General features: G+C 39.8%; 1 protein-coding gene across 1 annotated transcript in view; it reads right to left on the bottom strand.

Moving 5' to 3' along the window:
- Positions 1–806: 806 nt before the first annotated feature.
- Positions 807–13,149, bottom strand: part of LOC131335514 (uncharacterized) — a 28,919-nt gene continuing 16,576 nt past the window's right edge. Inside the window, exons 15-27 of the mRNA XM_058370908.1 lie at positions 8,696–8,803; positions 8,510–8,585; positions 7,661–7,797; positions 7,421–7,580; positions 5,056–5,235; positions 4,800–4,916; positions 4,476–4,631; positions 2,776–2,943; positions 2,528–2,634; positions 2,119–2,242; positions 1,415–1,510; positions 1,272–1,334; positions 807–1,177 (exon numbers count right to left, since the gene is read on the bottom strand). Coding sequence (XP_058226891.1) covers positions 1,133–1,177; positions 1,272–1,334; positions 1,415–1,510; positions 2,119–2,242; positions 2,528–2,634; positions 2,776–2,943; positions 4,476–4,631; positions 4,800–4,916; positions 5,056–5,235; positions 7,421–7,580; positions 7,661–7,797; positions 8,510–8,585; positions 8,696–8,803 — 1,537 coding nt within the window. The 3' untranslated portion in view covers positions 807–1,132. The remainder of the gene's footprint in view (positions 1,178–1,271; positions 1,335–1,414; positions 1,511–2,118; positions 2,243–2,527; positions 2,635–2,775; positions 2,944–4,475; positions 4,632–4,799; positions 4,917–5,055; positions 5,236–7,420; positions 7,581–7,660; positions 7,798–8,509; positions 8,586–8,695; positions 8,804–13,149) is intronic.

The following is a 13,149-nucleotide window of genomic DNA, read 5'->3' as shown; positions in this document are numbered from 1 at the left end:
GTTCCTGCTTCATATTGTGAACCTTTATCTTTTTCATGCATGATTGCTTATCAGTAATTATGTTTAATGTTCACATGCTACCATTATATTTTTTCATAAACTAGCGTTCAACCCGTTCTATCACGGACAAAACCCGTTCTATGCATGGGCAAAACTAACATGCTCAGGCGAGATTAACATACATGATGTGTTAATCGTGGACATTCTCCATACTATTAACCCGTTCTAGCGTTGTGCCCGTTTATCGCCCATGTATGTTAATCCATGCATTGAACGGGCACAACGCTAGAACGGGTTAATCATATGGAGAATGTCCACGATTAACACATCATGTATGTTGATCTCGCCTGAGCATGTTAGTTTGCGCGTGCATAAAACGGGTTTTGCCCGTGCATAGAACGGGTTGAACGCTAATTGAGATGTGTAGTATTGTAATTGAAAAAATTGTAGTTTGGAGCGCAGTAGAAAGCTGCACCCAAATCCACATATTTGACGTGTTCTCCATTTCCTAGATGATGCTTGACATGAAAGACATTACAAAAGACAAAACAGACGACAATTTTCTGTACAAATAATAGGGATCAGGTTCGCCCAACTTGGAATATATAATCAGATTTTAGATCAGATGTCAAGTTCGTATACTTTGGATCTTCCTGCAACTTTGTCCACTTGCACATCAGCATAGGGTCCTTTCCAATGTTCTAAAAGTCGTTAGGCGCTAATCAGATGGTCGGTCACCTTCAAGTGATTAATCAGATTAATCGGTGCATATTAATTAATAATCGACAATTAATCGATAGTCAGACTTAATCGAATAGGCCCCGCAAGTAATTAATTGACGATTAAATTCTTGTTTTAGAACACTGGTCCTTCCTGGTTCCATCCTGTTCCCTTTACACAAGAGCCTTTACCATGAAGTTTAGATTTTAGTAATTGGACTAACTAAACTCGCAAAATTTAACATTTCAATCCCTGCCTATGTAGCAAAGAGATGCAAAACGTCGCCAATAATGGAAGAAAAGTGAATAAAAGATACCGCCCTCTCCCACTAAACAAGAGGGTGAATAATCCATTCCTACTTTCTTGGGCAGCCAATGCATGGTAATGCTGCACCTGATGTGTTTGCGGAGACTCAGGAAAAACCATTGAAGTAGGATTTTTCTGCCGCTAGAACACCCTGCATCGAAAAAAGAACAGTATAGTAACTGCAATATACAGAAACTGCAATAGGGATGGAGATAATGTAATTGAACTATGATTCAAACCACAACCTTAATGATAATAACAGCCGCGTCCTTGTCTAAAACCTCATTGTACTCGTGACAGGCTAGACTCTGCAAAAACAAAAATCCTATAATGATGTACTTGTAGTCAAATACAAAGAAGAAGAGAAAAAGGGGAATGTAATACTGACTTGAACGCAGTTAGGGCAACCAGTGTCCCCAGAGCAGCAACACGATGTGAGAAGTTCCAAAGCAGCAGTTAATAGTTCAGTGAAAAGAGGCTGAACCTGTAATCATTCGAATATGTCCAACTAGAAGAGTGAATGTGGAATTCTTGTATGATGGGTCAAAAAAACAACTAGAAGACGGCATACCATTTTAAGATGTTCAACCATCATACACAAATGCACCACGAATTGCTTTGGAATACATCATTGCAGTTGAATCCTTAGTACAGTATGCAATATTAAGGCTGTGTATGGATCATGGATTTTGAAGAGAAGGGAAAGATTAAGGATAAATTTTGAAGATAATGCAGTGAAGAACCTAATATCATTTCTTTAGCATTCTTATCATTTTTTCCTTTCGATTGATAAATCCCTCCAAAAGCCATAAACCCAACACAGCTTTAATGTCGATAGGAACTTTTAATTCACAAAATGTCCGAAGGTTAAGGAAATTCTCAGAACCTAAATTTATTTGGGTAATTGAGATCAGTAAGTCCAAACAATGATTTAACTTAGTCAGTTAGGAGCCTACCACAGTACAAAACCGACCCCTCATTTAATGAACAAAATCATCGATTCATTACCATTAAACTTAGCTGATTAGTATTTCCCCCACAAGTATACAGAAATGCAAAACAAGAAAACAAAAACAGAATGCCACAACTTACTTGTGCTGAAATTCCAGTCCCTCCAGGATGTTGATCATATAACAGAATTCTTTCAGGAACATAGCGGGTATCATGAGGGTTTACACACTCGGAAGCCAAATCTGATGAGTGGCAAATTATGTATCTACGTGCCAGAGTATCATTAAGCAGTCAGATCACAATCAGATAAACATGTCAGGTTGGGTTATCAGTTATCACAAACCACTTTGACTTCCCCAATGCAACTACGTGTCAGTTTGGGTTATCAGTTATCACAGGCCATTTTGACTACCCCAATGCAACTACATATATTCCATTAAGGAGAAAAAAAACATACTGACAATAGTTCTTAAGGCTGCTACCTAGAAAATTATCTAATATTGGAGCATCTAGGTTTAGGGTCCATTCACTATAACTGTTGAAAACTTACAGAGGCACCACATTAAGAAGAGCATGACCCGCAGCATGTAAGCCTGCGCGGAAGTCCTTGATTTCAACAGCTGCTTTTATAGATTGTGGGACTCGAATCCAAGCAGCCTGTTCACATGTAAAGGTGAAACAAACATGAAGTCAAAAGAAACGGTCATTGGAAGATTATTGCTTGCAATGATGCCAAAATCGAATATGACAATCAAAAGTAGGAATTTTACATAATTGCAGATCTGCATCAATAATTACCTGAGATTCATACGAGTACTTAGGAAGCAAAAGATCAACTGTATCGAAAATTTCGTTGCTTCCTTTCCTTACACGATAAAAACCAAACCAAGTGGTTGTTACTTTGCAAGTGTCTGTTTGGGCTGTCGTTTTTGAAATCTGCATGTTGGAAATCCTTGCTGTATAGGCCTAAACAACAATACAATGTTCAACCAGTTACAAATACTTGACAGTACAAAACGCAACTGCTTTCAAGCACAATTTCACTATCAAATCTGGTTGAAAATTATTACCAAAATACTAATGGATTACTATCTGCAATTGCCCTCGTGCATATGGAATTCAGATTTTCAATTACAAGGATAATAGGAAAATAAAGAGAACCATATCGCCAAATTTTATCAAGCTGGGCAGTACTGTCAGCTAACACAGCTCATTGACAGAAACCTACACCACTACATGTTGGAGACCCCAATCAACTAAAATTAAGTCTTGCTAAGTTGATATGAGTAAACCACAACCCCCAAGGACACATTCTCATTACACAATCATAACCAAAACTTTTCTTGCGCGCCCTAAGTGCCATTGTGGGGTTTGTGTGCCTCTGTAATACTGAAACACTTTCCTAAAGTCTGTTTTCTTCATCGAATAGCACCCAGGGGGGAGGGAAGCGAAACTTAGCGAGCAAGACCACCCCACCCCAAAAAGGTGCTTCAGCTACGCTTTGGAATTGAAAGCAGACCAGCCTTCCTCCTCCCTTAAGGGAGTTGGCCGTAGAATCGACATCTGGAGGCTTAGAATGCTATTGGTTGACCATTACAAGGGCATTTCCCCATAAGGCAGCCATGACCAATTCTATTTGCCTAAACGAGTCCCTCGGAGTGTGCTATGCCACTATGCGCTTGGGGTGCTAGGTCATTATTTCAAGAACAATAACATATATTGGCAGTATTGCCATTGTTCCCTGTCACAGCCTGTAGAGAGTTCCTTAAACCTCCATTCCATACAGCGATTAGGTCCTCCAGCAATAATGAGACAGAAACCTACACAGGATTGCTTGTTCTGTTTACGCTAAGCAGAAGAGATAACTACACGGCATCAGGCATAGTTTTTGCATTTGTTTTTTTTGTGGAAGATTAAATTACGGAGAAGGCATCAAGGGGATATTTTCAGGTCAAGGTTCCCTATGCTAAGTTGTATCATATGGATAATTGGTATCCAGTTCAAGGTTCACATATTAGCTGTGACTTTGTTGGTTTGAATTGATAAAACTAAAGTTTGAGAAAACCAGATAGAATAGTCCCTCCGTCCCAAAAATTATCCCAAATTCTTTGTCCATTTTGAAAAGGAATTCATTGACTTTCCACCTTTGCCCTCTCACTAATTAAGCTATAAACTCAAAAGGACAAAATGACTAATGATTGAGGGCTATTTTGGAAACGTTATAGCCTACACTGACAGCAATTGTGTCTCCTAAATTTTTAGAATCCCAATGGTCATTCATTTTAGGACGGAGGGAGTACCATCTATCTTTTCCAGCTATCACGTGAAAATTGCAAGGGAGTAAGGAGACTATTTCAGAAACCATAAACAATATCATCTACCATATCCAGAAATCACTTGAACATTACGTTGCAATGGACTATGCAATTTACTATGGGGCGTAGCTCATGCAGCTAACAAAAGTGTTGTAAGCACAAAGAATCTAGGAGCCCACATACAGTTTCACCACCAATGACATGAACATCTGTGTAATCACGACTCTTTGTGTAATAGTTCAAGTCAGCCACTTGGCACAAAGCAATTTTGGTTGATATATCTAACTCCTTCACCAGATAGGTTTTCCCTTGATGCATATACACGCTACCATCGTAAACCTGAAAGATCAGACAAGTTATTAGCGGACCACTGTAACTGCATAGACCAGCTAAACATTACTGTACAGCATGAAAATTTGTTAGCCCAGCAAAGCAAGGTCCAAAAAAAGAGAAAAAAGAGTAAAGCATCCATATGATTATTCCCATGAAAACTCATAATTTGTCTACCTGAAAGAAAGCTCTGCTTTCCTCAATCTCCTCAAGGAGTTCATTTTTTTGCTTGTCAATCACTTTGTACTTCTCAGTTTCTATTGCTCGTATACTAACCGAACGAGAGGGCATTTTCTACAAACAAGAATTTTAAATAACAAAAAAAATCAGTCACTTGCAGCTGAAAATGAATTTAGTACATATCACATTTAATTTACAAATCAGTACGGGGAGACGAGACCTAGAGTACTAGAGTAGGCATAAAATAATATACCTCATGCCCAATGTAACTCCAAATTCTGGCAGAAGGATCACGTGAAGGATCAGTAGTCAAGTACCCTTTACTTTTAAGTGCCATCATAGCATCCCCTAGTCGAGGACCAAAATAATTCCCATCATGAAGCAAACTCAATGGAAGTTCAGCAGCAGCACAGATCAGGTGCTGTTCAAGCACCTATAACACTCCAAAAATTAGAAAAGTTCCACTCTACCGCAGAAGTCAGAACCCATAATTGACGGCAGTTCACAGACTCCAGGCATCAACAAGAAAGTAGTAATTTACCAAAAAAACAAGAAAGTAGTATTTAAGTATATATGACACCCATGCAATTTGGTTCAAACTTCAAAACGAAGTCGTAAATATTCTTTAAATGACCATAGTGCAAGATAACTGGAGACAATAATGACCCATTGTTTTGGGGACGTAGCTGTGTGAAACCTATTTGCGGGACCAAAATTAATCCCAGGCACCTTTTTTCCTTTCCATCCATCTCGTTGCCCGTTTTCTTCTTCACCACCAGCATCTCCACCATGGTACTACCTTACCACAACCACTGAAACATGGCCTCCACAGTTTCGCTGCCAAGGCACCACAACCACCAAGCACCGCCAATTAGACACCCACAATATTTTGGAAATTTTCCCAACTCCGTATTTTTCTCTCAACCCAAACCACCATACTGCTACCAGTATTTCACAACTCACAACCATCTTCTCTTACTTTCTCTAGCTAATTCCCTCCAACAAAGTCCCAAAGCACCTTTCACCGCTACCCTCTTATCACCTCTATTAATACTCTCACTAATTTCTCTCTCTTGACTCTTCCAAATATTTCAAAAACATCAAAACGACTACCACCGGTCACAACTCACCATCAACTTTTCTTCCACTCTTTCTAGCTTGAAACCATTCAGCATCACTCAACTCCACCACCCCACCATCACTATGCATCTCTCACACAAGCTCCAATTTTCTCACGCCATTTTCTCTTCACAAAAGACAATCCTCCACAAATCACCATTTGTTTGCAGATACAAATCATGGGGGTTGAAAATGCAGGAACATTGATATGACAACCTGTTTAATGAGATCAGCCTGGCTTCGGACCAGTTCGGCCCATTTGGTGCATCCGGGCCGTCCAAAAGAGTGTTTTTTTTTTTTTGTTTTTTTTAAACACCCCTTTAAATCTGGGCCGTCCAAACACTTTTGGACTGCTCGGATGCACTAAATGGACCGAACTAGTCCAAAGCAAATGGACGGGATCCGGCCCCCTAAGTCATATGATTTCTAAATCAGTCATACGATGCGTATTTTGGTCATAAGACTTCTTTTAAAGGTAATGTAATTTCTTAATCAGTCATGCGATGGAAACTGTTTAAGGGATTAGAACTTCTTTCTCATTCGTTCGATAGACGCCTTCACTAGATTTACATGAAGGGCTGAGAACTTTAATCTGATAGACATCCCTCTACATTATAAAGGGTTATTTCAACTTGTATTTATTCATCTTAAACTATGCTTTTTGTAAGTAATATGAACCAGAGAAGGAAGGGAAGAGAAGACGAACATAAGGGACACAGCACTTATCACAAAGGCCACAACCCAAACAACTCAATTCATGGATCAAACTACAAATCATACGGCAAGAGAGGCTCTTATTCAACTCCACAGACAGGAAACAAGAGGCTCTTATTATGGGGTTAAAACCCTAAGAGTAAAAAGAACCTAGGATCCTAATATTAATCTGAACCATAACCCTGTTATCAAAGACGTATCCAATAGCATGACTAATGCTATATTCAAAACATAGTTCTTGGAAAAAAAATCTTCTTCCCGTATGGGCCTCCATATTGTGCATCGATTACAAAACATCACTCACAAGTACCTATTCACTGCCTACCATAATATTATCCTTCTGTTACATATTTATATTGATTTTGGCTAGATATGCATGAATTATGAATTTTGGGGCAGGCAAAATTAGCAGAATGAAAAAGATAAGAGGAAATGAGGGACAAAGGGGTTGTAATGATTCATCTAAACAAAGAAAAGAGGAGGGATAAGCAAGGTTAACGTGAGAAGTAAAGAGGACGATGTTAGTGGTAGCGGCTTTAGTGCCCTTACAGCATAATAAAGTGCCCTTTTATTTTAAAATTTTACTTCGTGTGTTCTATTAGATCGTTAACCACCAACTCATCTGAAAGCTTAAGCTGTTAGAGAGATGGACAACTTTATTATTTATACCTTCAACATGTACCATTAGTGACATTACACCATACACTTTAATCCAACCCACAGAGGGGATATAGCCACGACAGAATAATGTGTTTTTAAGTAACTTATTTTCGAATTAATGATACCTGCTGATTGTGAGCATCAATATGGCAACACTCAATGGGGCTCCTAAAGAGTTTTTGGGGAAATTTCATAAAATACTGGTCAAGAGGCCCTTCAAAAGCAACATATATGGCAAGGGATGCCTTTTCCCTTCTCCCAGACCTTCCAGCTTGCTGCCAAAGACTAACATTGAATAACAACCAAAAAGTATCAACAACCGAATGAATGGATTACAATAATGACACAAACAGAAGGTTTAATACCTTGCTATACTTCCAGGAAACCCTAGATGCAGGGTTACATCAATATGCCCAACATCAATACCCAACTCTAAGGCATTCGTAGCAGCAACCCCATAAAGCTTCCCGCTAAAAAAATCCCTTTCAATTGTCCTCCTATCCTGCTCCACCAATTACTTAATGGTTAGACACAATATCGAGAAGACTTGAATGAACCACACTTGCTGAGGGTAATACAAATAATCCAGAAGCACACAAATAACTAACTGCAGAGTTTACATAAATATTTTCAACATAGAGATTAGCACAAAAATGCCGCAGTATTATGTCTGTTGACAAAATTAAATAGCACAGAATAATAACTACACTACTATCAGAAAGTAAACCACACAGCATTTGGTGCAGTTGAATTTCTTAGTTATTAGACCTTGGCTAAATAGGTTGGAATGACATCAAAAGATCTCTTAATGGTTTGCAAAAAAAAGGTGCCTGGAAAGGAGAGACACTAAGCATTTATTGCTGCCAGGAAATGTGAGATCAGCAGAATGGGGGCAAAGCCAAGTGATTATGTAGACGATATGGCAATGAAGATTGACGACTCAGATGCACAAAATGATGAAGAAAACCAAAGAAGCAAGTTCACTTCTTAGCCATGGTCCATTCCCAACTATATCATCAGGAGCTCCAAGAACTTGGAGTTCTTGAGATGCTACTAAGAAAATGAAGAAAAGAAATGCATCACGTTTTTCCCACACTGGATAATAGTAACAGAAGCACTACTACTACTGTCCTTTTGGCTATTTCATACACTGTAACTCATCAACACCATCATTCATAATTGTTGACCAAAAAATGGCAAACAAAAATACTAACCTGAGCTATATAGCCAGCACGATAAGCACAAATGGAGCTAACCAGATGCGGCGCCGTCTCCTGAAGAATCTCACGCCTTGCCACAGTTGTAGATATTAGGCATACAGTGTCTTTTATCCAACAAGTAAATGACATCAAAATAACAGAAAACAATTATAAAATGGGGCAATGTAGATTGTCACGTACGTATAGCACAAAACAAGTTCACAAAGCTTGCGTGATTTGCAGAATGCAATGCAACGAAGCCCATGCTGAACAATTTCTGCAAATAGACATGAAACCTCCAAAATCGAGCTGCAAAATGGGAACTAAGATTTAAGACATCCAAATCAGGATAGCAAATACTAAATGTAATTGTAGACATAAATTTTAAACCGTAGAATTTACCCACACTTCGAAATCTAAATCTCAAATATCCATTGTTCAAGCGAACAGTGTTGATTGTTTATATGTAGGCTCCTATTTCCGATTTGGATTTCAAATCGTTAATTACATACTACAAAAGTAAAACCTCTGAGAATAAAGAACAAGAAACAAACTAGAACAATTTAATTTTATTGATGATTGGGATTTAAAACCCTTGTTTACATCAAAACAAAGAATATTTTGTTAAGTTATGGGTTTATAAGTAATTAGTTGTCATTTACATCTCTTATCTAATTAGATTAGGAGATACGGGACTAATGTGTACTTACTTTTTACATTTGTATAAGTATAACGTAATGAGAAATAAACCCTTAATTTTTGGATATCAATCCTGGCGTTAACTCTTCATGGTATCAAAGCTTAGACGACAAACCTAGGGACTGTTCTAGTTGATCTCTGACCCAGGGTCTTTACCATCATCAACGAACCAAGCAGCCCTCGTCGACCTCCGGTGACACTATTCTGACTCACGGCCATGTATACAGTGAAGATCCAGTAGGCCCAATTCCCCTTGTTTCTCTCGGTGCAGAACTATACACCATTGTTGGACTTCTGATAGCCCCACATGTCCACGTAGGCCACTCGCCAGTCATCCTCGACCATCGCCGATCTCCGGCGACCACCGTACGACATCCGACGACCACTGTTTGCTGTCGGATTGAACTAGGTCAGGTATTTCGGCTCCTGTTTTGTGTTTTTTGGAACTGTTTGGTACTGGGTCAGGTGTATCATAAACTGATTGGAGCCTTTGTTAGGATTATTAGGGTTACTTGATTTCCACTGATATGTCGGGGGATCCAAAAATTGCTTCCGCTAGTACAAATGATGAGTTGAGTCGTGTTGGGACTCTAGATAATTTTTCTCTGGATATTTGCCATATTAAGTTGGATGGTACCAACTATCTGATTTGGTCTCATACTTTTATCTTGGCCATTGAGGCCAAAGGGATGTCAGAATTCATTGAAGGTCCTATTACTCCACCTGTTGAGGCGGTTGAACTTAAGAAGTTTAAATCTCGGAAATCGTTAGTCATGACCTGGTTATTTAACTCTATGAGAGCTGATATTCGTCATACTTTCCTGCTGCTTGATACTCCAAATCAGATTTGGACTACTGCAGCCCAGACCTATTTTCAGCAAGGTAACGATGCACAATGTTTTGAGTTGAGGAAGAGGCTCCGTACATTGGAGCAAAATCATCGTTCTGTTGCTGTGTATTTTGCTGACTTGAGTGGAGCTTGGGGGGAATTTGATTACTATCAGGGCTTTTAGGCTGTTTGTGTTGTGGATGCTACTAATTGGCTAAAAAGGATGGAGAAAGAGCGCGTTTATGACTTCCTTGCTGGTCTTGATCTAGAACTTGATCCAATTAAAGTGCAGGTGTTGGGTCGTGTTCCGTTTCCATCCTTGGGAGAGGCCTATTCTATTGTTCAGCAGAAGGAGAGTAGAAGGGGTGCTATGTTGCACCCTCCTATTTCTGATCATTCTGCCCTGGTTACTACTCCTCAGGGTCATTTTGGTTCTGATAGTGGGCCTATTCTCCAGGGTGGCAAGTTCCAATCTGGTATTTGCAATGGGCCTCCTGATCGTGCATCACTCCAGTGTGATTATTGCCACAACACGAGTCATACCAAAGATTTTTGTTGGAAGCTACATGGCAAGCCCTCTCGTGGGCGCGGTGGTGGATGCGGTGGCCATGGTCGTGGTCCTGTGCGTTCTCGGGCTCAGGCCCATGTTTCGGAGTCTACAGTTAGCACCTTGCCTGATTCTGGGGTCAGTTCTGGGATTCAGGCGTCATCTGATCATGTTGGTGGTTTCTCTCAGGGGGAGATACAAACTCTCAGGCGTCTTATGGCTCGGGCTGATTCTCCATCTACTATAGCTTCCTCTTCCTCAGCAGCTCCTACTTCATCCTATTTTGCTCACACAGGTATACCGGCTAGTGCATTTACTGCCTCTTCTGCTATTCCTTGGATTATAGATTCGGGTGCCTCAGATCATATGACTGGGAGCTCCTCTGTGTTTGATTCTTACTCTACTTGTTCTGGTAAGGATAAGGTCCGAATAGCAGATGGGTCATTCTTTGCTATCTCAGGGAAGGGTTCCGTTCGCTATTCTCTCTCTATTTCTTTCTTTTCAGTTTTACATATTCCCAACTTTGCCACTAATCTTATGTCTGTTAGTAGCCTTACTCGTTCTGCAAATTGTTCCGTAACCTTTTTTCCTACTCATTGTGTCTTTCAGGAACTAGATACGGGGAAGGTGATTGGCAGTGGTAAATCACATGGTGGCCTTTATTTTTTGGAGTCTGCACTTCGTCCACCTATGTCATGTGGTCTTGCTCTGCAAGCAGATACAGGTGCACCTCTTGTTATGTTACATCAGTGGCACCGTAGATTGGGTCATCCATCCTTTGGAATTTTAGAGAAACTTTTTCCTAATTTAATAAGGCATTGTCCTAGGAGTCAGTTTTTTTGTGAAGCCTGTGAGTTTGGAAAACATAAACATTCTTCTTATCCACCTATTAATAAACGGAGTGCGTCTCCTTTTACAGTTATCCATTCTGATGTTTGGGGTCCTTCCCCTGTTACCTCTCTTAAAGGTTTTCGGTGGTTTGTCACTTTTATTGACTGTTATTCTCGTGCTACTTGGGTGTATTTACTTAAGTCAAAAAATGACGTATTTTCTTGTTTTAAATCTTTTTATACCATGGTACGCACTCAATTTGATACGAATATTAAAATTCTCCGTAGTGGCAATGGGACTGAGTATATAGATAGAAATTTTAGGGCATTCCTAGAAGAAAATGGCATTCTTTATCAGACGACTTGTGTTGACACTCCACAACAAAATGGAGTTGCTGAACGCAAGAATCGTCATCTTGCTGAGGTAGCTTGCTCTCTTTTATTCACCATGAATGTTCTCAAATTTTTTTGGGGAGAGGCGATTTTGACTGCTACTTATCTTATCAATTGTATGTCATCTAGTGTTCTCCAGTTCAAAACACCCATTGAGTGTCTTCTTCACAATTCTCGTGTCACCACTCTCCCACCGCGAGTGTTTAGTTGTGTGTGTTTTGTTCATGCCCCTCATCCCTCTGGGGGCAAGTTAGGTCCTAAAGCCCATAAGTGTGTCTTTATTAGGTACTCTCCTACCCAGAAGGGCTATAAATTGTATGATTCTCACTCTAAAAAGTTTTATGTCTCTATGGATGTTATATTTTGGGAAACAGTGTCCTTTTACTCTCCCTCCACTCCATCTCTTCAGAGGGAGCATCGGCAGGAAGAGATGAGGGAGGAAGAGATGTTTATCTCTTTTTATAATCATGGTGAGGGGGAGAGGAAACAATTTAGAGATGAACCAATATCTACTGAAAGAGCAACTCATGACATTGGTGACAATATTGAGGAACTACCACAACGGCTGAAAGGGTCTAACTTAAAGACCTACATTAGACAGAAGAAAGGAAAGTCCTCATGTGTAATACCAATTTGTCAATTACAATCCCCTGCTCCAGTTTCGGATCTCTTAGCTGACTTATCTGGTAATGAATCTTCTCCTATTGAACCTCCTTTTATTGAGTCTGATAATCTTCCTATTGCTCTTCATAAAGGTGTTAGGTCACGTACTCAATATCCTATCTCTCAATTTGTCTCTTATGATCGTTTATCTCCTTCGTACCATGCCTTTGTTTCGTCTCTTTCTTCTATATGTATTCCACAGAATTGGCAGGATGCATTAAAAATACCTAAGTGGAAAGAAGCTATGGTAGAAGAGATGACAGCTTTGAAAAAGAATGGCACTTGGGAGCTAGTATCACTTCCAGGAGGAAAGAAATCAGTAGGATGCAAGTGGGTTTTCACTGTTAAGCAGAATGCTGATGGTACAGTTGAGAGATACAAAGCGAGACTTGTTGCCAAAGGTTTTACTCAAACCTATGGTATTGATTATGAGGAGACGTTTGCACCAGTAGCAAAGATGAACACTATACGAGCTCTGCTTTCTTGTGCTGCAAATTTGAATTGGCCCCTTCACTAGTTTGATGTGAAAAATCCATTCCTCCATGGTGAGTTAGAAGAGGAGGTGTATATGGATGTACCACCAGGTTTCTCTTCCTCTAAGGCTAAAGGGAAGGTGCGTAGATTAAAGAAGGCCCTATATGGGCTGAAGCAATCACCTAGAGCGTGGTTTGGCAGATTTTCCAAGGCTATGTTG

This window comes from Rhododendron vialii, chromosome 8a, assembly GCF_030253575.1.
Source record: "Rhododendron vialii isolate Sample 1 chromosome 8a, ASM3025357v1".
NCBI classification, from domain to species: domain Eukaryota; kingdom Viridiplantae; phylum Streptophyta; class Magnoliopsida; order Ericales; family Ericaceae; genus Rhododendron; species Rhododendron vialii.
Note: the sequence above shows the minus strand (reverse complement) of the source record. Positions and strands in the feature narration are given on the sequence as shown.